The following is a 27,439-nucleotide window of genomic DNA, read 5'->3' as shown; positions in this document are numbered from 1 at the left end:
AACTTTTCACTCGAGACAAAGAATTAAGAGAATTTGAAACCATTTCTAAATAGAGAATTTAAACATTGGAAAATAATGCGTTTCAACAATTTCTTGTTGGCCCAGCTTGAATCGATATCAGACAGTGATAATATGACGACGTATACACGGTACTATCAGTTAGTGCATACATTTAGAATTCAACCAAAAGTAGCATTCTGTGGTCTTATATGCTTATGAGGTGATAGAAAACCCATGTCACATTTGTGGATATATTTATGATTCAAATATAGTTAAGAGGCTTATACGAGCCTAGTCTCGCATGCGGGAAGTGTCCACGAATCCCTTCAATGAATAAGAGTTTTATCTTGATATTTCGAGATGTTGATGAGATTGAGCTGGATTAACATTTGTCCTTCGAAAGGTTCGAATCCCAGAAAATGAAAATAGAATTCCGTTCCAATGCAGAAAATGAAAATCAAATTTCTTTCCAATGCATAGCGTGCAGCTTTTATTCTCAGGTGAGCAACAACTTTACAACATAGATCATTATAGGTTTTAATCAAATAAACATTTCATTACATTTCATTTCAAACTGATACAACCGATGCCGGATTACTCGTCATCATTCAAAAAGCAACTTGAAAATGAGCTGCATGTACAATCCAATTAGTGGTTCTGATCACTCAACGACATGCAACGTCACTGAGTATAAATTGTGCAATCACAAAAAATGTATCTATTTGTAACGATATATCAAATAATCAATGAGTAATACATAAACGATATATTAGGAATGCGAATAGGAATATAGTTATACGTCAAATGAAGAAGTACAATGTACGTGCATGTGTCTAATGTGGGCCGCCAAAACTCATCCCCAGATGAGATAAAAATGAGTGATTTCCCAAATCAACTAAAAAACTGCGCTCGGCGCAATTTCAAATGAAAAGTGCTAACCTAGTTATGAAGTATACCGGTACGTTATTCAACGCATTTTCAGTTGGTCGAGGATGAAACGGATCTATAAAACTGACCTCCCGGGCAGGTATAAACAAAGTACTGCTGCGACCAGTAAAAACATGGCGTTATAACGAATTTAGCGTTATATAAAGAATGGTATTTCCATTGAAATCGAGTAAGATTGAGCAAATTATGTTCTCTGAAAAAATGTTAGCGATAAAGTGAGCAGTAAATCTGATGGCGTTCTTACAGACCAGGCGTTGTTACTTACACATACTAAACCATATCAGTCAATTTATTTACTTCGGGAGGTTGTCACCAACTTTCTAGAGAAGTAACTGAACAATTAGACATTAAGCTCAAATCTTTCTTTAAAATAAGCGTTTATCAATACGGAGTGGTTGTATAGTTAATCACAAGTTCTACACGTATAAACTTATAGTTGAAACCGAAACTGGATACCGCCGAAAATCTTCAGCTCTACGTAGGACTGGTGCATCTAAGACTGTATTTTGGTGCTTTCCTTGTGATTCCTGACACGCAGCACGAAGACGCAGAAAATCTGTCGATATTCCGCCGATGAGATCAGATAGACGAGCGGATTCAGAGAGTAATGCATGTCCCAGGTAATCATACTCATCTCCCAGGCTGTGTTGATCCACCAAAGATCCGATCTCAACGCTCGGAGCGCCGACGTGAACGCACCAGGTGCCGCCATTAACAGAAACAGACTCGATACGACCAACAAAAGTTTCGTGATACGACTCAGCGCTTGTAACTTTCTATCCACGTTGTTGCCCATTTGCGTCTTGCGTTTAAGGCTGACAACGATTGTTATATTAACGGCAGTGATGACGATCATCGGCACGTGACTGAAGAGAACGGACGTGATGAGAAAATGAATAGTCGCGGGTAATGCGTCGCTCAAACACCCGACCCCCGGGATATACGTGTCAAACACCCCGGGTATCAAACAATACACCCAGACGATCACCGATATGAAGAAGACGATCGTGGTTATTTTTACAACGGCTGACTTACTCGACAAGCGCCGGTAAACCAGCGGGTAAACGACGGCAAAGAATCTATCTGCGGTTACGATGGCGATCATCCATTTACTGCTACAAAGCAGCCACGTATATACGTAAGCGAATATGCGGCAGGTTAAAGCGTTGTAGGCGATTGTTATGATCGGTTTCGGGTAGGAGAGCATCGCCCCGCACAAATTAACGAAAAATATCAGTCTTAAACAAGTGTTCAGAAAGTCGCAGATTCCTAAGGCTGCCAGGTAGACGCTGTATGGATGTCGCCTCATCGGGCTGAATAGCATAATCAATACTGTGGCTATATTACCGAAAATACCCAACGGAACAACGACAGAAAGTAAGCCCATGAATAACCACGCTTTCCATCCAGAAGCCACGAAGACGTACGGCAATATATGTACATATATGTACGTCCACATCATCCGTAGCTCCCTTGTAGGGGGAACCATCGCCGTGCCGTTCAATTTCAGAGGGATTTCAGTTGAGTTGATAGCAGCAAAATCAGAAGTCGAAATGTTGAGTTCCATCGCGGTAATTGTTGCTGGCACGGTTGTAGTTGATGGGAAATCCATTGAATGCCTTGGTGGAATTTCTTCTAGAACTTCTTAAAAAACGTCACAGTATGAATAACCTTAATTCGTAGCGGTTCGTAACTCCTTCGAAAAAGCTATATCACGAAGGTGCACTTCTTGAAAGTTCGAATAATTGTTGTTGCCGTCCAATACACTTATGATGAAGTGAACTCTCACATGTGGTGCTTCTCTCGGTGCCAAATATCGTTGTGAACATCTTGGAGAATTTGGCGAACTTATAAACTGCCTTCATTAAACGGTAAGGGAAGTGAAAATTGACCCTTCGTTAATCGGTCCATTTGACCGTCTTTTACTGAACTTAATGTGCAGCAAAATGTTCCCACCTATCTGCTAATTGCTGCATATTAATCACACTTACAGCAATTAGTAGGTAACTGTGATATACGTCCGTTAACACCCATGAGTTAAGTGTTATCCTTTGTTGCAAACCATAGGCGACACAGTGACAAGTGACCAGTGTCATTATAATCGGTTTTAATTTCAAATATCAGTATTTTGACTTTAATCTAAGTCCACTAATCGTGTGATCGCTTAGTTAGCACGATTTTAACATTTCGCTGCGGGATTAGACTCTGATAAGTAATGGACATTAAATTGCAAAGATTTTAGCAAACAGCCTGGAAATATTTCGCGTGATGATTAAAGCAGTCAGCATCCTGAAAAGAGTGACGTAATCGTCTATCCAGTGTTAGTTAGAGAGGAAGTATGTTCAAACCCAGTTTTCGATTGATCTCTAAAAACGGAACGCTATAGTCGAACGTTTGTACGATCGTCTGTTCGACATCTTTCGGTAAAGCGCACCAGCCGTTAGTTGTCAGTGATATACAAAAATATACATTACGTGAGACCTATACATACTCTATGTAAGCAATTCTGTCCGTCGATCAGATTATTGAACGGTAGTTGGTTTAGCCCCCATAGGGTCGAAGTTTAAGAGAAAAAAAGGAAAATGAAAACAATCCGTAGAAATATTTATAATTCCTTGGTACGAGTTGAACAGAAATGTTTACGGAATCCAAGCTAATATAGTTAGTGCCCGTGGCGACAATCCATTGACAATGGAAAGAATCGACCTTAAACGGAAACGACAACCAAATCGTGGCTTCTTTTTCTGTTTATTTAATTAACACTTTCTAGTTTAACTCTTAGTTCTTTTACATCCGAATGAAACATAGTGAATAAATTAACACAGTGGCTTCGCATGGACCAGTCCTAAGACAAAATATACATTAGCGCAATTGCTATGATGTAAAATGCCGTAATGGAAGAGTTCCGTGACAAAAATTTCGACACTACGCCAATTATAGTAGGCCCCTGTGTTAAAATGTATTAAATGTATAAAAACACCAATCTGCATCTAGGCCTTGTGATCTGAACTGCGATTATTATTTCTATTTGCATTGGAATCTATTATGTCAAGAAATCCTAAGTTAGTTCTTGAAGTGAGAAATAAGATCGAAATCATCAGCCATTTTCTTTTTGCTATCGCCGGGATACGGCTCTTGAAAAAAATGCTTTTGAAAAAAAAGAAATTTCTCCCTATGATAACAATCACCGGGATAGAGAAATTTAACACCGGGATAGCCTTATCACAGGGATAACTTAATACCACTTTGAAAAACGCAGGCCCGCGAAATACGCCGGCTCGTACGAATAGCTTCGGAGTTATCCGTACGGGTCCGGGGCGAATAGCCACTTCGATAAATAGGACGACTCCAAAAGCATGGTGGTGGTGAAATCATCCCTCGCTTTGAAGGTCGCGTGGAGCAGGAAATAAAAATAGAAAATGGCGAACGTAATGATGATGTGGATTTCGCCGATTTTGTTCACGATTTCGCTTCATTTAATGCATTTTCCGTCTACGGACGCCCGTCGACATAAATTAGAGTTAGAGGTCAGTTGAGACATTCATTCACAAACATTAATAACTGCTGATATTTCTTAAAATTCAATCTAAAACCGGCCTTCTGTTGGGACTGTGTTGTGGTGGTTTATATTTCTTGATCACAACAAATATTTTTTGACAAGTATTGATTCAGAAATGACTCAAGTGACGAATAATAGCTATATTCAGATGTGACTACAGCGATTATTAGTTTCTATTTTTTTTCAAGAGCTCAATTACTCCTAAAAATTTCACCAAGAACCTTAGTGTCTGATGTACCACAGACACTAAGACACGAACGACATTTTCTCAATACTCTTAAATCACTGTGACTTTAAACCACCAGAAATCCAGTTTCACCAAATCGATTGTGAAAAATAAACTATCATTACAAACCTCACATATTCAGTTTTTTATAATTATTATGTTCATTTGGAGGTTCCTTCATCATACTCCGTGCTTGATGCGATATAAATACAGAAATAGCAAAAATGACACCATTTTTTCACTTTGAAACTAGGCATTGTAACACTGTAGTTCGTTAGCAACAAGACACTTGAGCGATGCGTGTCTCATTGCTAATCAGCGCATCATTTTTGTATCTTAAATTTAATTGTACTAAAATCAGATTTATCGTCAAAATGATATAATGAACAAACGTAAGACATCATAAGGTTAGTGGAGATAATTTATTTATCAAAATCGGTTGTTTATTTGCTGAGATATCGCAGTTTGAACACAGGCAAAAATGCCGACAGTAGTTCTGTCGGCAAAAGTCACGCGAATTTGAATGAACGTGTCTGGGTGGGTGGTTACACAGGATCGTAGAGCAACGTAGATACACTGTGGAGACAGCCACTGCCAGGACTGGGTGAACTGAAAATATAAAAAATCAGAATAATTTCTTGTTCATTCTCAATTAAGACTAGTATTTTTCATGTCAAGTGACTCTCCTATTTAGTACAAACCAGTATAAAGAGATATCAGATAGTCTATAGTATGGTAAGCATAAAGATGGCTATTTACATTTCAACCTCTCCTTCGGTAAGAAGGTCTAGGCCTGGGGAAATAGAAACATAGTTTCCGTCTATCACAGTTTTCGAAATTTTGCTATTTTGAGCCCTCAATTGCGTCAATACCGGAGCGGTAGGCATATTGTAAGATAAAGCGATGTCTGTTTCGTATTTTCAGAATGACTCTCGAAAGCAAATTGTTTGTAGTACGTTCGGATTCTTGACAGGCGGTTATTTGTCAGTGACGCTGTCACATTTTGGTTCGACTTCACTCGAAGCGATGTCCAGCACCAACACTGTAAGTAGAACAGTGAAACAAACCACTCTATAATCAACTCTCTTGATTCCCGAAAAATCTAATCACTATAGTGAGGTATTCACATTAGAGAAATACTGTATTCTCTTTAATCCTCACCTGCCCAGACCTAGCCCGAATGACCTATGTATCTAATATGCCGTGTAACTGCTATATTTACATAATATTGTTTTGTTTTTCTTCTCGTTTCGAGGCCGCAAATAATATACCCGTACAATTTGTGGTCGTCCATTGCAATTTTTATGTCCACAAAATTTCAATGGTTAATAAAAAACGACCTTAGTCTGACCCCTTGTCTTAAGCTTTATCTATCTAATTATAGCCTATCTTAGACCCTGGCCTTTCCCTTTCGTGTCTAACTTGGCTCTTATACGCTAAACCTACCCTACATAAACCCTAGTACTTTAATATTTTTGAGGACTTTATATCGAGCCTATTCCTGAGATGAAATCTATTATTGATGTGAAATCAAAAAACTATTTTTCTCAAATTTTAGTTCGGGTTTTCATTAGATAAAACACTTAGTTCCGGCATCTCTTCGTACCTGGTAAGTCATCAGTTGTCGCTGTAACTGTTCGGTATTTATGTCATTTTCTAGTCAGTTTTTCAAAGGATTCTGACTGGGCTTTTTCATTTTAGAAGAATAAAGAAGATACGTGCGTACTCGATGACCCCACTATAACTAAAGACAACAGTTTATCAATGATCGTATTCAGAATGGATTTGAAAAATAAACGGTAAGGTTTAAAAGTGTTCATCGTCCCTCCTTCAGCAGGGATTTGAATTATTTGATAGAATCATGAGACTCTTAGTCAGAACCATGCCTTAGTAGACCCATCCTCCCTCCCATGGATTTGACCTGCACCCTGTCATGATACAAACCCCCGCCCTAGTAGTAGATTATCCTCCCTCAGCAGGGTTTTGACCTGCACTCAAAATACAAACAAACCCCTGTCCTAGTTGACCCATCCTCTCTCATAGGGATTTGAACCTGGTGACATTCCTCATTCTGACGCGGGCCCTCATCATACTTCCTTCTTTAGATTTGAAGCTGATTATATCAAAAAGCTGCGTTTTGTAAAAAACATCAGTTCCCAATGGCTGGTATTTGATGATTTATGATGCCTTAAATCCTCTAGTGATCTAGATAAAACTTTTATACTTAAGAATTTTGCCAGTTTTACTCCCTTTTAATCGTATTCCTGTTTTAGTTATTACTTCAACCTGACGATGATCTGAACAGAGAGTTTGAAATGTGTTTGTGTTTTCAGAATGTTGGTCGAACGAAAAGGCAAAGACTTGCGCAACATCGAAATCACTAATTGGAAAGAGACCGATTATACGATCGCTTTGAAAAAAAGTCGGAGTCGCGCGAATAAATCGCTGAACGTTCACATGCCGCAGAAACGCTCGATACCCGACGACAAGAATGACAAAAAATCCGCCTCCGATCGAGATGAGAATTCGATTATCCCGGAAAAAAACCCGGTGGTAATGGTGCCTCAGAAAAATGTGTCGTCTTCGAAATCAGCCAGCGGCGCAGTTGCTGTTGCCGCCGTGAAACCGGCCGTGAACGCGAGCGATTCGGAATTCGGCGGTCTCATCAACAAGTCATTTCCGATACAATACGTACACGGGATGGTCACCGTTCACGTGAGTGTTAACGTCGAGGAACTCGTTCCTCGCATCCGGTTGCCTCGGAGTGTATCGCTAGATCGATGCAATACAAACCCCTGTCATCTTCCAGGAGTGATTCAAATCTTATGGCATCACTACACTGCCACAGTGTGAAACCCTGCCCTAGTAGACCTATCCCCCTTCAGCAGAAATTGGAACTACGTGGCATTGCAAGACTGATAGATGACAATCTGATTCCCTTGTAGACCCATCCTCTCAGCTGGGATTCATTACACTTAGTAAATCCAATTGAAATACAAATTGAGGCTAAAAAATACTGACAGTTCAAGCGACGTGACAACTTATCCAATGATGGCTTAACCCTTTCAGTGCTGACTAATCAATACCCTATACTAGTGCTGGAGAAAATTTGAAAATTCTAAAGAATTCCACCCTAGTGTGTTGAACAATGGGAATACCACTATAGTGGGTCTACACCGCGGTGCGGTGTATCGTTAGTTACTAGTATTTCACTATGTTTGACACTTGCTGCCATTTTTCAATAGCGATAATTACAAATTACTAATTACATCAATACACCGCAGTGCGGTGTACTAGCAAAATCCATCACTGATTTATACACCGCACTGCGGTGTAGACGCACTGAAAGGGTTAACTAAGTTTGAATGTACTTGTACATAAGCATGTTTCACTAAGTCACAATTAGCATCATAATTTCATGAGATTTTTCGTTTGTTTTTCTAGTTCATCGTATCGATTCGACGTAAAGAGGAAGAAGGCTTGTACAACTTGTTCTTTCATAATTGCGGTAATTATGGACCCGAAAAACAGCACAACGCCGTCAATTTTACGGTACGTAGTTTGCATGAAGTTCATATGTTCGTGCTGGGGTAATGTGTTCAGGGTTTTTATATAGAAAATCAGGGAGTTCTGGATTTACTTTTCCCTCGCACGGCAAATGGAAAGATATTCCAGCCCTGCAGGCTATTGACCTTATCAACACAATGCATTCTGAATGATATTCACAGACGCAAGACAAATATTAACAAAAATGTCCTTGAAAAGGAGCTTTTAAAGAATGCTTGAAATCAAAACACTGCACACCTGCCTGTACGCTGAAGTGATGGCTCATCAAATTTGGAGCCATCTCTCTCTAGTGGGTTGGTGCACATGGTTTTTGTGACGGCTTGTGAAAGTCGATTGTGGAAACTTAACAGTATTAGTAGAATAGCCAAACTCTGAGATGGAGAATCGATAATAAGTCTAAAACCCACTATATACAGAATTTAAAACGAATTTTATTAATCAAAAATTAAGAAACACAACGTTTTGGACTCTAGTCTCTAGAGACCATTGTCAGGTGTGAGGAATTTCGGAGACATTGATTCTGATAATTACTAATCTTTATTGTGTGTTCTCTTTGCAGTTGAACATAACTGAAAAGAACCCGCAGACTTATCTCTCGGCCGGCGATGCTCCTTTACCGCCGCTGTATTTCGCATTCGCTATCGTTTATTTCCTACTCGGATGTTTTTGGTTCTACGTTTTACGTCATTTGTCGGAGTGAGTAAAGATTTCATCTGGTTGAGTTCTGCTAAGAAATGTAGAAATGTCCGACCAACAATCGTAAAACGGTTTGTTTTCTTGTCTACGTAGGTTGACCGTTGTCTACAAAATACACTACATCATGTTAGCGCTGTGCTACATCAAGTCTATAGCTTTTATTTTCCATGGGGTAGGTATCGATGAGGTTGTTTATACAGTAAACCGTGCGTAGGTCGGATTTTTTGGGACTGGAAGACCGAAACAAACTCTGATTTTGAGTAGTTCAGATTTCCAAACTTTTGACTGAAAACTGCAGCTTAAAGAGAACATTTTTGACTGGGGGGCTACTGGAATCTCAACCTATTGACCTCGATCCATATGTGTATCAACAACTGATATCATAGACTTAGTTTTTTATACACCTTTGACTATTTGGACTGTAGAATTCTACGATTTAGGTGAGTTTCCGACGTAGGGGCAGAAATATATTTGAAAATGAGAAGAAAAACTATGGTCTCAACATATTGAGCTTTTATCCAACTTAGACATGGTGTTCTGTAATCAATTCTCATCCCTCAGACTTGCATTTCGTCACATTTTGACTGTTATAGATAATGTTTGTTATGTTATGAATATCTTATAGTGCGGCATGTAGAATATCCGCATTTAACTATATTTTCCAGGTCAATTACTATTTCATCGGTAAGGAGGGCTACCAGGAAGAAGGCTGGGCTGTGCTTTACTATATTACACATTTGTGAGTCATGTTCGGCAGACGTTTGGTAAATCGGTTGGAATTTGATTTTTTTCGAAAATAACGGCTGTATTTTCTCATATTTCAGAATGAAAGGTGCCTTGCTGTTCACGGCTATCGTTCTGATAGGCGCCGGATGGGCTTTCATCAAACACATGTTGTCCGACCGAGAAAAGAAAATCTTTTTGATCGTCATTCCTCTGCAGGTACAGTTTCAATACGTTATTCAAGAGATTCTTAAACAGTAGAATTCTGCCCTATTTTTAAATAAAGGTTTACGTATTTGAGCAAAGTAAAGTTTCGACTAAAGACTAATAGCCATCATCAGGCTTACTGATCTTTGGTTGAATTATCGCGGCGTTTCTCTCATATTTATCTTACACGGAATCTTCTCTGTGTATCTTCTCCACCATCGTTCTTCGTTTGTTTCAGATTTTAGCGAATGTCGCTCAAATAATCATCGAGGAAAGCGAAGAAGGGACGAAACAGTTCACGTTGTGGACGCAAGTGTTTATTCTAGTTGATCTGCTGTGCTGTGGTGCTATTCTCTTCCCGGTCGTGTGGTAAGTTTAGAACTGTCGATTGTACGGTATAGAGAGTCCTTTCAAGGTCCTATTTCCGATGTCTGAAGTTTGAAATTATGAAAATAGAAAGCGTTTAGAAAGGCTGAGAGATTCTGATGACACTTTATTTCATCGGACACATTGTCTGTGTCTCCCGCTCCCTCTTGCTGTTCTATGTGGCTCCTCTTTTGCTCTTTTCTCGCTCGCTCATTTTGCCCCTCTACCCTTTCATCCACTTTTTAAGGCTAAACTGTATAAGAAAATTTTCTGGGCTGAGTTTCGCAAAGAACTCAAATTTTTGGTGTAATTGCCATTGGTTACTTCATGTTTTCAATGAGGACAGCAATTCAAACTTAACCGTTTTAGGCTTAAACTTTTCGTGCAACTGGGCCCAGGTGAGCTACAAGACCATTGGTCTGCTTTTATTCATCGATTGTCTGCATTTTTACACACACACAGGTCGATTCGTCACCTGACAGAAGCGTCGAAGGTCGACGGCAAAGCCGCGATTAATTTACAGAAGCTCAAATTATTTAGACACTTTTATATATTGGTAAGATCTTTTGCATCCCATGCATTTCGATAAACTGGCTCTATAAGTACACCACCCCCACGGGTAGCCACTCGGATATGTGAATTATATTTTGTGCCTTTGCTTTTATTCAGGTCGTATGTTACATATATTTTACCAGAATTATAGTATATCTGCTGCAGGCAAGTACCACCAAAAAAGAATTCACTATGATCACATTTAAATCTTTCTTGAAAAAGAATTACATCAAAAGTTTATTACATTGACACTGTTGGCCTTAAGGCCAATTTTATGTCTTATTAAGAATAGTATTTTTATTGAATTTGAGTTTGAGCAAGTCCTTTCTCGGAAAAATATTTCCGTTAAGTGAGCAGTAAGCATTAAAACGTTATAACAAACTTTGAATGTATATATTTCAGAAGTTTTTTTTTTTTTACAAGAAATTTCATTGCCATAATATACATTAGTACATAAAACTTAGAAAATCAACTTCCTAACCGCATTAGAATGCATTTAATGCAAGTGTAGGTGAACATTAATTAATGTTCATAAACGTTCTGAGAAATTTCATCCTTACTATGATTGAATTTGGTGTTGCCTATTTTTCTAGATAACTGTGCCATTCCAATTCGAATTTCTCACGGAGCTGTTTCGCGAGTTGGCGACGCTCGGTTTCTTCGTCGTGACCGGGTATAAATTCCGCCCGATTTCGGATAATCCGTACCTGATCGTTCCGCAGGAAGAGGAGGATTTCGAAATGGACGAAATGTGAGTATCCTCGGAGTAGGGCATCTGAGTGCCTCTATTTGTAGCTTGGAACCTCTCCCTTCAGCCATTCAGGGTAGTATTCATCGCCCACCGTGGATTCGAACCTGAGGGATTTGAATCAACCTTTCTTGGAAATAGCGCTTCCTACATTGTAATTTAGAGTGAAGTGAAGATATTCTCGTAAGAAGGCCCAGGAGGGGTCAGTTGCTCTTAAGTTTGCTAAAGCTTACCACTGTACAGTTGACGTAGTCAAATTTGAAATTGAATTGTAACCATAGCTTATATCCACCTTGGACCAGATAACTATAACCAACTTTTGAGCAAGTGGCCCCAGAAATCTACGCCTGACTTGTCAGAAATTCCTCATTTTCCCTATGAAAAAGAAAATTTGTTAATGCGTTCCATTCTGTAAAAGTGAACCCTCGAGCCTGCTGTAAACGGGTACTGATGTAAAAGTTGCCGATCTTAATTTACGGATTTTATTCCAGATTGACTGAATCCGGAGCGTTGGACACCGTAACGAAAGTCGTTCGAACGGCGAACGGACAAAAGAACGCGATGACCGCGAAGAAACGTGAAAGCAGCCACGAATACGATTAATAAACGCGATAGAGAAATCTGGAGAAAAACTTTACTGGAAATATTTGTGCTCATAGTTTCTCCGATTCCGTGCATCGATGTAATACATATACAAGTAACGAACATATTTTTCAACTCTCCACTCTCCAAATTGAGTTCACGGTGAAATAAAATGGTTTTCATTAACTGTGACCCTCAATTATCCGCTAGAGACATTGTGTTGAGAGGTCTAGACCCCTCCCTTTCTCAGCGAGATTGCCCTTTTTGTCAAGACAGAAATCGTTTAAACCTGTAAATTTGACATTCATCCTCTTGGGATTTGCATCTTTTTGACTTTGGCGGATGTATATCATTGAGTACCCCCCCCCCTGCTTGAGGCCTTTAGGCGTGGCTCCTTTAACCCAAGAGTGCCTTTCCTTTCCTTCTGTACTCCCTGCTTCCAATTTTCCTAGATCTGCCGACAGTGGTGGAGAATTGAGAGTTGACTGAACTTGAAAAAAACATAATAAATCCGTATGTTTTTGTGATGTGTAACTGGGAGAAGCCCCATAGTAATTGGTTTCCCACATTTTCTCGAAAAAAATGATAGTCAAGATATATCTTTTGTATGAATCTAACTCATATTTTTACCTGTCGAAGTTTTGTCAAGGTTTCTCTCTTCTCAACATTTTCAGGATGTTCACTCCTGACAAAATGTGAAAGGTTTAAATGTATGTATTGTTATATGATTGTGTTGGTGTTCTTGCATTGAAAGAATGGCGTTATTTGATGTAAGGATATATACAGTGGAACCTCTTAGCAACGAACTTCAAAGGACCAGTAATTCTGTTGTTCTTTTTGACCACTTGTTCCAATATTCAAATTGTTCTAAGGGACGAAATTCTACTAGGTTTTTGCGAGGTTCCGCTTTATAACTTTTTTTCTAAGAAAATATTTCGTGTAAATTTGTATTTACAAGTGGCGCTTTTGTGAGCAACCGATGATACATAATATATATGGATATGATATATTGAAACATAATTATTTTGTGAACACTTTCCTCAGACGTTAGTCTGGAGTCTGGATCGGGTATTATTTTTCTACGTGTTTTCAGATGAAATGTGTCTTTTTTGCGATGCTTATAACGACGGGAAAAAGTAATCATATGCACAACAGTATTTCGTGTAGCTACTTAGCTACCAGTGTATTTACAGATATGCGTAAATGTTAATTGTATTTAACGTTTTATAGTTATTGCTTTTATTTGTTGAATACCAGCATTTCGTTCGCTGTCAAAATGGCCAAATTCCTAACAGATTCAATCATACATCTATTTGTAGCTCTAGGATTCCTTCTAGAGAACAATCAAGGATTCCACTTGTGGCAAGTGAGGATCCGCCAGGTTCACTAGTAGTCACGCAGTCATCCGCATTCTATTTAAACAAGCTCTACAAGCGCTCTCTGTAGTGTGGCCGTCTCCACAATGATCTACGACGGTGCTCTACGATCCTTGTGTACCCGCCTGTGGTACATCAGACACTAAGGTTCTTGGCGAATCTCTGATATGAAAAGTCAATATTTTATTTATAAGTAGGCTTATGTTATTTCTAGAGCATAAAAATTCAGTTGAAAGATGATTAAACCATGGAGTGTAAAACGCTTAAGAGTCAACGATTGAACTTGATACGTAAAACCCATTGGTAGCCATTCAGTCTGGTGTGATTGATGGTTTAGTAGGTTTCCCATTCTTAATAGTACATCGAAATGTGAAATTTCTGTTGATATTTGCTTGTGAAACTGAATTTGTTTCTTTCAGATAAAATCTCGTCAAGAAAACGAATTCATACCTTGCGTGTATGTACACATCATCCATGTATGCTACGGTACATATCCAAGACCACAAAAATGAAGTTCATGAAATACATGATAACATTGATGGGCTTCACTTAATTATCATGCTTGCACTGATTTTTGTGTAAACGTTTTTGTTTTTTTGTGTTATTTAAAACAAAGGTGATAGATACGATTTTTTTTGTCGAAATGTATTTTAGTTTACTGTAGACAGGGGCGTAAACATGGATCTACATGTATATTATTTGCCTAGAACGTTCTCGGTGAATTCGGCTATTGAAATTCACCCTGATTAACTTATAGCGAAACTGGAATCAGACGATCTTCTCGACATAGTTCCACAGATGCTGGTTAACCTCTAGATATAGGGGTTTAGCACGGGATTTTGTTTGCCGGTCAGTGCTGCCTGACCTGCCATGCTTAACAACAAAAGATAAGCAGGACCCATTCCACAGTTATGAGTTAAGATTTGACTCAAGAGTTAACACTTTGAAAATGAAGCAATCTCAAGTAGTCATTTTCCTGGCGAATACGTTGACGGGTCGTGGTGTGTTGATCTTTATTCGACTGAATGAACAACATGTTTACGAACATATATATTGTAAATACGAGTATGTACAAAAGGATATTGTAAGATATATGAAGTTATGAGTATGATATGAATAAATAAAACAGACATTTAAAGAAAGTAGCGAGTTGTCCTCGTCTGTTGATCGCAGCGAAACGATTAAGGAGTTATAGTGAAGTGCTCACTCACCAGGGATCGAACCCCGGATCTCGTACGTAAAAATCATGCTAATATAACCAGTAGACCAGCAGAACAAGTCTACTTGACCAGTGGATAAAGTTTGACGGTTAAAACAAACCCTTTGACCTATTATTTTAACTCGCGTTAAACGTAGAAGTGAATGAGAAGAAAATGTGTGGGAATCATTGGGTTGTATTTTTGTAATGGGAATGTTCATTGGGTTGTTTTTTTGTAATGGGAATGTTTGCCTCTGGGTTATAACATGATCAAACCTCAATCCGATCACAATGAAGTAAAGTTTAATTGTATTAGACCATTAGAACATAATTTAATTAACAAGGCACATTTCAAAATTGAACAACAATTTCGAGAATTTTCAATTAGCAACCGATCTTAAACGAACCCATCGTTTCTCGATAGCGGTGACTGTTTCTGTGGAGTTTCCGGCCGAGATGGGAGTGGCTTAGGTATACATAGATTTAACGGGTGATTTAGTCCATAAATGCGTAATATCAAACTTAAATGTTCGGTCTGGGGTAATTCAACCCATGAAAATGCGACCGTATCTTTTATTCGGTCGTTTCGAGCTGATGAACAGACGACCGTATCGTTTGCGCATGTCCGACGCGGCGTTGACGTCCGCTGCGCGCTTGCCGGACAAGAATAGCCGACCGTATCGCTTCTTGCGCGGGTCACCGCCCGTTGAGTAAAATTCCTTCATCAGCAATAGACAATCGTCCAAATCCTGGAGACAGTACTCGCAAACGTTGAACGATATTTCGCTGCCACAACAGTCGTCGACGTCGATTTCGATCGGCAGCGCGTCGCATTTGTTGCACATTATCTTGGAATTTCTGTCACTGGCGCACGGCGAGTCACCCGGCCACGCGTCTCCGATTTCGCGCCTGTGTCGGCTGGCGATGTCGTTTTCCGCGGCTGACACGGCGCTCAGCGCGAAACCGTAAGCACACGCGGCGATAATCACGAATATATTCATCTACAAATAAAGATATACCTTTTGAAAGTCATTTTAATCAGTGGGTCTTTTGAAATCTCATCCCGAGCCTACATGGTGCGTTCACCTACAGGTAGGCCTACTGGGAAATATAGATGATTAATGATTTCATCTTCTGTATAGACGCTCGATCGGCATAACATTACATTAGAGGACGCACTTGATGAAAACCCGCGAAAAAAGAAAACTTGCCAAAAATTATCTAGGCTTTATCCTGCTTAAAAGGTTCTATGATAAATCGAAAACTAAATGCATGTAATACAGAATTATAGCTAATTGCAAATATATGACTATTTACAATGAAGGATTCGCACATTCGGAGACATGTATTTTCGTCCTCGGTGATTTGAATATAGGTTTGCCGTGGTTAACAGTATTTCTTCACCTGGTTTTCGGACCTGATGTGGTCCTTGCTGACCCCACGTGTTTTATGACTAGTCGTTGTTGTTCTCAAAGCTAACAACTTAGACTTTGATATAAATGAGGAACAGGTCCATTATCGATGTATGAACATGATTCTGAGTTTTCCAGGGCTGGTACTCGGGAAATGAACGAGAAAATAACTCATTTATTTCACGTATCTGACGAACGGAATTGATTCCATTTACGAACGGCTCGATTGAATTTTCAGATTCCGCGAGGGTTGTTAGGAAATTATTTCTACGCCTGGCGAGTTCATAAAGGCCTGTGTAGTTTATATGGTATAGTAGTGTTCCCACGGATACTAGTATCCGGTGTAGGTAAGCACCAAAGGATCTGCGGTTCTGCTCGAGCCCCAGTCGAGTAGTAGACATTTCTATTAGCAATTATCGAAAATTGTTGTTACAGTCGGTTGATAATTCCCGCTACCGCATTAACGACATAAAAAGACGTGTGGGACGCGTTATCACGGCAAATATAACTCGGTCTAGTAGATTGCGAGTAAACTATAATGCAATATAGTTTTGGTCATTTTTTAAGACAGACTCGTTGTTCGTAGAAACTAAGTGGCAATTAACTCTTAGGTCAAATCCGTAACTGATGGGCTTTTTACTCCCAGTGGATAAACAATACAGAACAACTCGGTATTAACTGGCAAAAAATGAGTTTTCATAAAAAAATCGCGTCTTCGTCTTTCTGACGGCTTAATATATAACTTGCTTGGGGATGGCGCACGTGTGACGTCAGTTTGTTTTATCGTCGGTTTTGGAAATTTGCCATACATGGCAAACCAGCAAAAATGATATGAAAATTTACAAATTCTGGCATCAGAAGCCCGTTTCACAAACGACCTGTTTATCGGACTTTCGTTGAGTGAAAACTTCGTCGTTTCTATTATAATCGTCCGACGGCCTCGATATCGGTACATACCTGACGCCATATTGTTTACGTTTCATTAAGATCAACTTCCGTTGTAATATGCAGTAGGCCAGGAAACCGACCTTATCGGCAAACTTGAACGGTTATTTGATCTTTAGAAGCTTCCGACAGACGATATAAATGTGAATATTCACATACGACTGGCATTAATTTAGAATTTATATTATCGTTAGTCTATAGCAGAGGAATTCTGCGAAACCATATGGGTCGATATAACTGGTTTCCGAGTTGCGAATATGAATCCAAATCCATCTGTTCAAAAGTGTTTTCACTATTCAGAAGCATCGTAAGTTCCGTGAATATTCATCAAGGCTGGAAAGATTATCATAGTTCAACATTTTGGTTTGTTTTACAGTAGACTCCGCCTGAATCAGATCCGGATAACCGTTCAACTTCTTGGTTTCACAAGACTGACCCTATAAGATTGTCGATTTAACCCTAGGATGGGACGACGGCCTTTGACGAGCTGCCCGCACACTGTAAGCAGCAGGACTAAAACCCGCCGCTTGTCACTCAACACCGATAGTGAAAGCAACAGCATCATGCCTCACCCCGCTGAGTTATTGAGACCGCTAAACATGTCCCTTCGAGGAACCCATGACATCCTTACCAAGAAACGAAGAAGCTAACGTGCGTAGGATGATAATTGTATGAAACACATAAGCCTTTTATCCCACTTTCTCACGTTTGACCACGCGTTCTGAAAACTCGTGGATATGATAACCAAAACCGCTCGCTGTGATAATGGCTTCTTGCCCACGGCGTTCAATTCGTCATTAGGACACGAGGATGGACGTGGTATGCGTGCAGCGGTGAGCGGTCACTGCGAATCTTTTTCCCATTCGATGCAACGTCGTTTAATTACAGAATTGCGGCGGCCAGATGAGGCGAGATCAATGCGGTTTTCAGTTCTGTATACGTGCTTTGTTTTTAAGCCGTCGATAGTAACGTTCGTATAAGCAACGCCATAAAATGCAATCGGCTAATTGCTTCCATAATGTTTGCAATCCGAAAGAAAAGAAAGGGCTTGGTCATTGATCGCACTGTCGACGGATAAGACTATACTTCAGGTTTGAGAATGTGAAACATTGCATATTGCAATTCTGTGGTCGATAACCGCTGCAAGGATTTTTATAATAGCAAAAAAGCGGAAAGTTATTAAATAACGGAGAACTTTTCAGAGGGTCTCTTTTTCATTACATGAAAATGGATGCAGTTTCTGCGATCACGACCGTGGGCGGATCAAGGAGCTAATTTTGAAGAACTTATCACATCCCAAAAGGGCACTTCGATATCCAAAAAGGCGATATTAGGCGCACTGGCACAATGAAATGCACCAATAATTTTGTTGGACAAAATTAAAAAGGGCCCCCAAAACATTTCATGGACTTGTAGTACAAGTGCCACTAGGGTATTCTGGAGCCATCCCCGAAGATTCAAAAGATTTATGTGTGGATGACATACGTCCAATATTGGTGGATAGTATGATTCGCGGGTTCATCGATATCGCACCAGGTTATAAATTTTACCACGTTCATTAAGTTCAATTTAGAAAGGATACGGCAAACGTACGTCGAATGGTGATCATTTCATAAAACTGAGAGTGAGAAATTAGCCGCTTCGGGCGCGATAAAATTCAAATTAAATCTACAATCTACGATGAAACGGCCTTTCTAATAAAACCACGATGAAACCACTCAGCGTTCGTACACAATCCCGCAATCCCTAGAATATTACAAATCAATCCGTACAGTGATGATCGCTATTAAAGCGAAGGACGCGATTCGTATCTATTTTCGAAAATCTGATTCACAGCACGAATTGATTTTCAAAACTAATTACTTGATTGTCGTATTAGCCCGGCTTTTATGTTCATAATGGTGCGACTGATACACTTCGGAATCACCCCGTTTATTTCAAATATACCTTTTAGTTTAATTAGCTTTAGCGATTCATGTCTGAATCCCTCACATTATCAGAGACATTACAATCGAAGAAAATCGGAGCTATTGCATCTCTTTGTTTCCTCCGCCGTGTCTTGTCGAAACGACTGGTAAGATTTATGCCTCTTGATCAAGTATCTCAGTCGTAAAGTTTCTCGATCTGACGACGGTTGAGACGAAGACAATATTGTGAAAAGGCACGTAGTAGCAAGACGAACGAACGTAACAGTGTCAAATCGAGTATAAAGCCGAGCCTTATCTGTACTAACACACCCCGCGTGTCTTGCTTTAGCCCGGCTAATTCGATGCTATTTCTTTCTGAAATTGGCACGTTCTCTGCACAAGGAAGGTATACACATGTCTTCGAGCATGCAAACGTAAGAAAAAAATGTTATATGAGAAAGACATAGAAAAAAGGACGTAATACATTTTCTGACGCCATAAGAACCGATACAATAATGTTTATATAAAATGATACTTGCGTCGGAGTTCTGTGCGAGTCGATGTGCACTACGTCAGAAATATTTGTATTATTTCTTTAATTAAACATGTTTCATGAATCTTATTCTATTTTTGATGATCAATATTGCCGGGTTAGACTGGTTGCCGGGCAATTCAATTCAATTATCGATATATTCAAATCCAAAATATATAGCTCATTGATCCTTAATATTATACAATTTCTATTATAATATCATTTATTGCAGACAACATTCAGCGATTCATGTGTTATTTTCAAGGAGTCAATAAACTTTCAAGTTAGTTTTCTTGTTACATACATAATATAACCTTGTTACTACGTAACTGCTTTTTCAACTGCAACCGAATCTCTATAGGAAACAACGATAGTAATTCTTCTACGCTTTACGAATTCAAACGTGAGAGTCTTCGTGAGGAGGAGAGACTACTTAACAGCTATGTTAGACAACAGAGATGTTAGAGCTCTCTTCTCAGAAGGTTGTAACATAATGATTGAAAGTGTTTGTTCGCCGACGTTTCATTGATATTTTTATAGGCTTTCTGTAAGAAAATATCGCGACTGAATTGTACTCGGGGGCGCCGACAATTATTATTGTTTTTTTAATAATTCAGCCAATCCTTCGTGCTGTATTCGTTCTCGCATATAAAACTACATTACATATATCTTTCATCATAACACCATCGGCTAAATGCTGAAGTTGAAGATAGGATGATTGGAAGAACTCATGTATATCACGCATGTACCATGTTGTTCATATTTCATCGTAATTTCTAAACGCGCCCGAGGTGTAGATACGTCACACGCGCTGGAAATATGTACAGTCCCCGCACGATTCATTAAATCATGGACTCTCGGAGTCCACGATTAAACCGGCTTCAAACGACCGAATTTCACGTTTCGTGAAAGACGATTTTCACGTGGCCGCGCAATTTCTTCCTACACGAGAATTGAGAAACAGGGTGTGCACCTTCGCAGAAATGATTACAGGCGGTTTGCCCGATTTATAAAGATCGAGTCAGGTCGCTGATGATGGCCAGACTGTCAAAATGTTTAATTGGTGAATTTGAGCTGACGTTTTCAATTTATTTCGAAAGGAATTAACGATCTACGACGAATTTTCCATCTCGATCGATTGTAAGACGAAATAAAGTTTTCGAGATTTTTTTTTCGAATCGATTCCACGAATGAAATCACGTTTGATTAGGAATACATTTCCATACGTCGTGATTTTTTTATTTCCAATCCAGAAATACTCCCGATCTGACTCACAAAGTAAACTGCCCGACCGCTAGTACACGTGGACCCTTAGATAAACTGAACGATCTCGCCAAGAATTGATGGGAACTTTGACAAATCGAGTCGATGGTTGATATCGCGAGCCTTCTAAAATATCGATGCTTTTAAGATAAGAAATATATTCTCGACCGTTCGTTCACCCGTGCACTTATTAACTCCAGTTTACGTATAAACCGATATTCGTCCATGGGTAACCGAACGGCTAGACCTGAGATGAAAAAGTTCACGTCCAGTGAAACGACCGCATAACTTGTCGATAACTGTTAATCAGATCACAGATATCTGATACCTTCCATTGCGTCAAAGCCGTCAATAGTCAGATGTTGCTGATCGGTAGCACGTGCTTAGAAAATGTAGATTATTTGTATAATGAACAAAAATACACCCGTTGCATAATTATTTCTAACCGCCTAAGCATCGATGGGTTGCTATACGCCAAACTATCTTTTTCATAAGTCGGGCCGAATTGTTTAGTTTGTTTTATATGCATATACATGTGACAAAACTAGCGTATTTTATTATCTTCTAAAAGGGGTTTTCAATCTTCAGTGTATTCTAAATTCGTGCAGCTTTAGACTATTCAGTACCAGGTTCAACGTTGGATGTCATCATTCCCCCTCTTATGATAGTTTAAACGAAAAATTTCACCGATTACATGGGGCGCTTTCTTATTTCGGAATCAAACCTTCTGTTTGCTACCGGCAGGTCAGGTGGGTTTGTAAGGGACATCAAAACAAATCAAACGCAATCTTCCTATACTTGAATAAGGTGAATAATCCCTATCTCTAGATCAAAAACCAACCGACGACATTTAACGTATGGTCCAATTACGTCATTATTCTCGAGACGAGACAGCGGGACGTGCGAGGGCCACGAAATGGCCACGACGCATCGTCTTCAGATAACTCATTAACGAAAAGTATCCCGCTATGAATGCTGCTGGTCGCTAAATATCGCACTATCCCCGGCGAGTTCTGTCTGTTTACGAGAGCGCGGACATTTCATGCCTTTTCCTTATCGTAAACACCTCTCATAATCGACTTATCGCGAGGCATTTACGGCGGTTTGTGTCACAACGAAAGGTAACGCAGTGGAAAGCCTAGATAAGCGTCAGTTATCAATTCAGCAGTCATGGGCGTGATGAAATCTCACGTAGAAGGCACTTACGTGTTAAGATCATCTGAAGAAAAAACAACCATTCCTGTATTATGACGCCGTCATCGGAATTGTTTGTTGCACTATTTTCAATCGTTTTCCAGCTACATGTAATTGAAATGGCAAAATTTCCTACTCTTACACGACGACGAAGGCCTTACTATCAGTACTATTATAGAGATCATTTGGTTCAGCTGGTCCATTTGGTCCATTTGGTCTATCTTATCCCGCAGAATGCTCGACCCACGTGGACCTAGTTTCCAACCACCCGGCTACATGGACCCAGTTTTGACCGCACACCACATGGACCCCGTCGCAACACAGTGTAAACCCAGCTTTTATCGCACACACGCGTGGACCTAGTTTCCATCCACCCTTCCAACCCGCGAAGACCCAGCTACTAACCACCCCGCTTGACCCAGTTTCTAACCAACCAAGAACGCGGACCCAGTTTCCATACCAGACCACGTGGACCCAGTTTCCATCACAGACCACGCGGACCTAGATTCCCCAGCACACCGCGTGTACCAAACTTCTATCTAACCTTTCTCCATCTGTAATTAAACCATTTCTCTTAAAAAAAAAAAACATAATAAAATCGGACACGAGCGACCTGGGCTAATTACATTATCCGCACAAACTCGTATATTGCGCTCTGCTCATCTTGCCTTAGTTTTTGAGTGCGAAGATGAATTACGAGTGCTGTGCTTTACAGCGACGGCGCCTAATTGTAGTCCCCGAAGAGAAAACTCAATTATACTCAGACGTTTTGACATTTTATGATAACTATTTTTCATTCGTAAGTTAATTACGACTAACAGAAATAGACACCTCACCAGACGCGGAGGATGTTACCTCCGCGCGCCGCGGCAAGCTCAAATCCATCGAGATTTACAAAAACAGTAGTCACGGCCAAGTTTTATTTTTCAAAAAGTATTCAATTTCTAATTTAGATGCCTCTGTTTGCTACGTGTTTTCAATGTCGACAACAATTCAGACCTAACCATTTTAGCTTTTAAACTTGTTCGTGAAACGGGACCCAGTACTTTTCACGTTCGGAACTTAACCCCAGGTTAATGCGATCCAAATCAAATGGGCGCGGTCAACCATAGGCCTACCCCAACGACAACGAAATATAGATGGTCGTAATGAATTCACCATTTGCACAAAACGGTTTGAGCGAAAAAGTCAAAAACTTGATGAGAATTTTGCTCTACCCCGAGCTGAACTCTCGGTATGGAATTTATTGATCGGACATGTAAGTCAGTTAATGCTTATAAAACTCAAATACAATAGACTTTCGGATCTAGTCGGATCTATTGGAACTGTAAATTGTAATTTTAATCGTAATTGGAATGAATAATATCCGAGTTGGATGTTATGTATATATTTCATATCGAATGTCACAAAAAAGTATTTCAAAAAACATCCGAGTTGATCGGATCTGAGTCGGGCGGAATTTACTGTTTCACTTGAAGAAGATGCCCCCTAATCTTGATGGCGTTGATTTCACAACGTACTTAACACAATGATATAAGCAGATAAAATCGACTGTATCCGACAGTGGACTTCTATTTACAGCGAACATTAGTCACTTATGACGTCATTATGAAGCTAATTCAGCACGTTTATCACAATATGATTTGACGAGTCTTGAGACCCGCAGATAGTGGACGCACGTTTCTTATCAAATCAGATTATTATTTCTCATGTTTTTTTTCTTCGTATTTGCCGTCGCGTGAAAATATATCGATGACGCTGGCACAGAAAGTAGCGTGTGCCAGTAGCCGCGACCTTTCGGTGCTTTATCATTCTTCGAGCGTAAAATCCGGTTACGGCCGACTCTACGGCGCGCAGCGGCGGGCACAATCTCAACTGACGCCATTAACGGATGTCATGCGATTTGAATTCGATTTCTTCGACGGTCTATACGAAAACTCATCAATTCGTATCGTCGGGCCGATCAAGCGGAAATGACGACATAGAATTAACTTTAAATTGTCAGATTACGCTGTAGCTGATTTCGCGAGATTTCATTTCGGAGCCGTCGGGTTTTGCTTTAGAAAAACTTTCTTCACCCACCGAGTCAGCGGTTATAAATCTCTGAAGATCAGGAAACTAGCTGACATTTCTCTTATTGAATATGGTTGTATGGCTTATCGGGTTTTCGTTGATTTATCGTCGTCTAATGACGTTTCAACCATAAAGTGTCATTTCTCTCGGTTGCTGCAGGAGCTAAGAAGCATTATTGGCAATTATGAATTTCCATAACGCGGACTTAAAGTCCTCAACTTCCTACTACGTAATGTACTAAAACGAACCTCGATTCTTTTTTCACTCCGTGAAAAAACTGTTTCAACAATGTTTTTATACACTGCTACGTAACTACTACGCGTTATTTAAAGGGCACGTGTGCATCGATGTGCACTACGTCATAAGTATTGGCGTTTCAAACTACAATAGAAATTGAGTATTATTGGTGTCTAGCTTTTGATTGATTAAAATGCCATGATTTTTTCTCTATTTTCTATTGATTGCATTTCGATGTCTTTATGATAATGAATTCTAATGGTTGTGTGTTATGAATGAGAACTACGTCATCACTATTGGTGCTAAACGGGTTTCTGGTCTCTGTTTTCGATTGGCACTTTTCACCGAGAGTGGCGTCGAATCCTGATATCATGTTCGTTTATTTTCTTACCCAATTATTTCATTATTGTCGTTGGGTTTTTCGCCGTCGACAAGATATTCAACGATGTAATACGTAATTTTTACAAAGCGTCGATAAAAGGTTTCGTGTTCTTTCTACGGCGCTTTTCCGAATTGCGCGGAGAATCGACGTCTCGTAAGATTAGGAGATTTCTAGGACAAACTTCGGTTTACAGGAGTCTTGAGCCGAAGATAATTAACTCTCAATTTCCTGTCCCGACAACAAAAACTAAGAATGCCGCAAATGCCGAACTACGGGTCAACTCTAATTAAATTTTTCACGCAATTTCCTGGCAACAACAACACGCCTCATAACCTTTCGATGATTGAAGTAGACACAAATACGACAGAGGATGCATTTTAGTTTTATACCAGCTGACCGAATTCTTTTAAGCCTTCATTTATCATACTAAACCGGTAAACATTTTAGACGCTTGAGATAGTGTCCTGTCCCATTGATACATGGTTTACTTTTTTGTTGGGAGTAAGTAATTTATAGATATATCTCGTCGAGCCTATCTGCACCCTTAAAATGAACGAAATAGGGCTTAATCATGTGCCCGAAACATGTTCATTAGTGTTTCAAATTTGTCCAAACATTTTCAGTGTAGATTAGAATATTTCGATGTTTCTAATAGAATGATATATATGAACAGATAACTAACTTTTAGGAGCGTTTTTTGACATTTCGAATGGTACTGGAGAACAACTTAATTGGCATTTTGAAAACCAAGTCTACCTCAGTAGCAGCCGCTCTAACCATCAACAACACAATCTATATGCACATGTGTCACTTCGTAGAATGACCAGGAAATTCATTCTTAAGTGAATCTTATCGCATCGGGGTTGGGTGTAAGGAGCCAATTCAGATTTGTCGATATCTCGTCATTTGCGCGCACTTATAGATTAGCGAAAGAATTTGAAAAATTAATGGGATTCGAACCAATAGCGGTTGTAATGTGCCCGAGAGTTAACCTCAATCGGGAGACGACGCTTTTAATAGAAGTGCAAATCGTCGTATGCAGTATTTACTTGATAAATCACTTAAATATCTACCGATTTACAGTCAAACGATTAAACAGTTTGTCTGGCGCACGTGGAAAGTGTAAAGTGCTGTAAAATTACACTGCTGCAAAATTCACGACCTCAAAGGAATGCCATCACCGCTGAGTTGAATAGACGGTTTCGTTTGATTTGTTAACTGACACCGCGGTTATCAAAAGGTTTCAATTGATTTGAATATTATTGAGTGCACATTTTGATGGAACGTGCGTCACTTAAATATCAAATATCAATATATGAAATTATATAGCCGCCGTATGATTAGAGGCCATGACGTAAAATTCATGATATTAAGGAACGCCGCAATCGAAAGGAAAATCTTTGAATTAGCACGCTAAAACCGATTATCTTTTAATACAAAATTTAGTCTTTTTCCTGGCTGCGCAATCGCCCAACGGATTTCTGAGATTCTAACTAGAAAGGCATTGTTTCAGCCGACGAAAATAAATTTTTAGAGAAAGTTCGCTTTTATTCGATTCATTGAATATTCATTTGAATAACAGGAAGTTTACGTTTGCGTTTGCCCAAATCTGCCACCATACTACAGAATAGCCGCAGAATTCTGAAATTACAGACTTTTGAAGTCGCTCATATTTTGATCTTACCTTTCATTTTTCTTGAAATATTTCTTGCGTATTAAAAAGGAAACATTTCACAATTCATTCTTATGTCATTTCTCAACCATTGGTTTAATTGCGATATTTACAATTTTGGTTAATTTTGATTTGGAAAGTTCCCCTTAAAATTTGCTCCGTTTTTAGTGACCTTCATTCTTGTTGGAATAATGACCAGCCTGTCAGGACTACCAAGAGGATGATATTAACTATAACCATAAGGGGTTAACTTAAACCATAATAGTTGATTTGCCCGGTTGATTTGACCTATTCTAACTATTCTAACTTAAAACTAAAAGCTAGAAAAGATTTTTGCCGTGATTTCCATGAGAAAAAAGATTGATCCGTGAAAAGAGATTATTGTTGACAGACCCTTAAATGAAATGGAGATCAACCGAAGATAATTCAACGTTTAAAAAAGAAGAACAAGTCTCACCTTTGTAACTCGAGCGCAATTCGATTATGGACCAACGACTCGGTGAACTATCCCGCAGCTGGTGAATTCTGATACTGAATACTGAGACGAAGAGTTCGCCGAATGACAAGTCAGCGCAAAATCAGAACGCCTTCGCGCCTCTCAATCTCGTGTGTAGCTCGACTAATTGGCTGATTGCGGACGGGTTGTCGTTAGATGAGAAATTACTGTAGTCAATAGGACTCTTAGAGTTGGCAGTTACACGCGTAGGAGTTTCAAATATGAATCATTATTACTTTCTGTAGTGTTGAATTCGGTAATAGAATTAAGTCGATTGCTTGCGGGTAGATGCTTAAATTGGTAATAACTGAACTGGCTATAATCGACGCTGATATTCTAATGATACTTTCGGTTATTCGTGAATCGCCGTGAAAACAGGAAGTCCATTTCGAACCACCGAAGCTTCCTTGTAATCTTTGCGAACCGCCGATTACAATATGCCCTAAACTGTTTTATCACAAAAACATACGCAGCCAATTTTTAAAGAACAGTGAAGATTGAAATCAACATTCATTCCTGATGGTATTTCATCATCGCCGATCTATTAAATCGATGGTGTTTGAAACTGTTTATGCAAA

General features: G+C 39.4%; 3 protein-coding genes across 4 annotated transcripts; 1 reads left to right on the top strand and 2 right to left on the bottom strand.

Moving 5' to 3' along the window:
* Positions 1 to 1,441: 1,441 nt before the first annotated feature.
* On the bottom strand, positions 1,442 to 2,515 carry LOC141908498 (uncharacterized). Its single transcript, XM_074798583.1, has one exon. The coding sequence runs from the start codon at positions 2,513 to 2,515 to the stop codon at positions 1,442 to 1,444; it is 1,074 nt and encodes a 357-aa protein (XP_074654684.1).
* A 1,853-nt stretch (positions 2,516 to 4,368) lies between these two features.
* LOC141908677 (protein GPR107-like) lies at positions 4,369 to 14,675 on the top strand. 2 transcript variants are annotated; one of them, XM_074798817.1, is made up of 15 exons: positions 4,369 to 4,475; positions 5,658 to 5,777; positions 6,292 to 6,342; positions 6,438 to 6,532; positions 7,067 to 7,448; positions 8,178 to 8,285; positions 8,860 to 8,996; positions 9,090 to 9,168; positions 9,662 to 9,735; positions 9,821 to 9,938; positions 10,165 to 10,295; positions 10,755 to 10,848; positions 10,962 to 11,009; positions 11,438 to 11,595; positions 12,084 to 14,675. In XM_074798817.1, the coding sequence occupies exons 1-15, from the start codon at positions 4,380 to 4,382 to the stop codon at positions 12,193 to 12,195; spliced, it is 1,803 nt and encodes a 600-aa protein (XP_074654918.1). In that variant the 5' UTR covers positions 4,369 to 4,379; the 3' UTR covers positions 12,196 to 14,675. The 2 variants fall into 2 exon arrangements, with proteins under 2 accessions (XP_074654918.1, XP_074654917.1); XM_074798816.1 differs by having other exon boundaries at positions 6,435 to 6,532.
* A 395-nt stretch (positions 14,676 to 15,070) lies between these two features.
* On the bottom strand, positions 15,071 to 26,948 carry LOC141908924 (uncharacterized). Its single transcript, XM_074799215.1, has 2 exons — positions 26,823 to 26,948; positions 15,071 to 15,749 (listed from the first exon to the last, which is right to left on the bottom strand). Exon 2 carries the CDS (start codon positions 15,747 to 15,749, stop codon positions 15,294 to 15,296), a length of 456 nt encoding a protein of 151 aa, XP_074655316.1. The 5' UTR covers positions 26,823 to 26,948; the 3' UTR covers positions 15,071 to 15,293.
* Positions 26,949 to 27,439: the final 491 nt, after the last annotated feature.

Source organism: Tubulanus polymorphus, chromosome 7 (assembly GCF_964204645.1).
Source record: "Tubulanus polymorphus chromosome 7, tnTubPoly1.2, whole genome shotgun sequence".
Classification (NCBI taxonomy): Eukaryota; Metazoa; Nemertea; class Palaeonemertea; order Tubulaniformes; family Tubulanidae; genus Tubulanus; species Tubulanus polymorphus.
Note: the sequence above shows the minus strand (reverse complement) of the source record. Positions and strands in the feature narration are given on the sequence as shown.

Coding starts and splice junctions, on each gene's coding strand:
- LOC141908677 (XM_074798816.1), top strand. CDS start 4,380: ATGATGATGTGGATTTCGCCGATTTTGTTCACGATTTCGCTTCATTTA. Junction 4,476..5,657: donor GACATAAATTAGAGTTAGAG/GTCAGTTGAGAC, acceptor TCGTATTTTCAG/AATGACTCTCGAAAGCAAAT. Junction 9,736..9,820: donor CTTTACTATATTACACATTT/GTGAGTCATGTT, acceptor CTCATATTTCAG/AATGAAAGGTGCCTTGCTGT.
- LOC141908924 (XM_074799215.1), bottom strand. CDS start 15,749: ATGAATATATTCGTGATTATCGCCGCGTGTGCTTACGGTTTCGCGCTG.
- LOC141908498 (XM_074798583.1), bottom strand. CDS start 2,515: ATGGAACTCAACATTTCGACTTCTGATTTTGCTGCTATCAACTCAACT.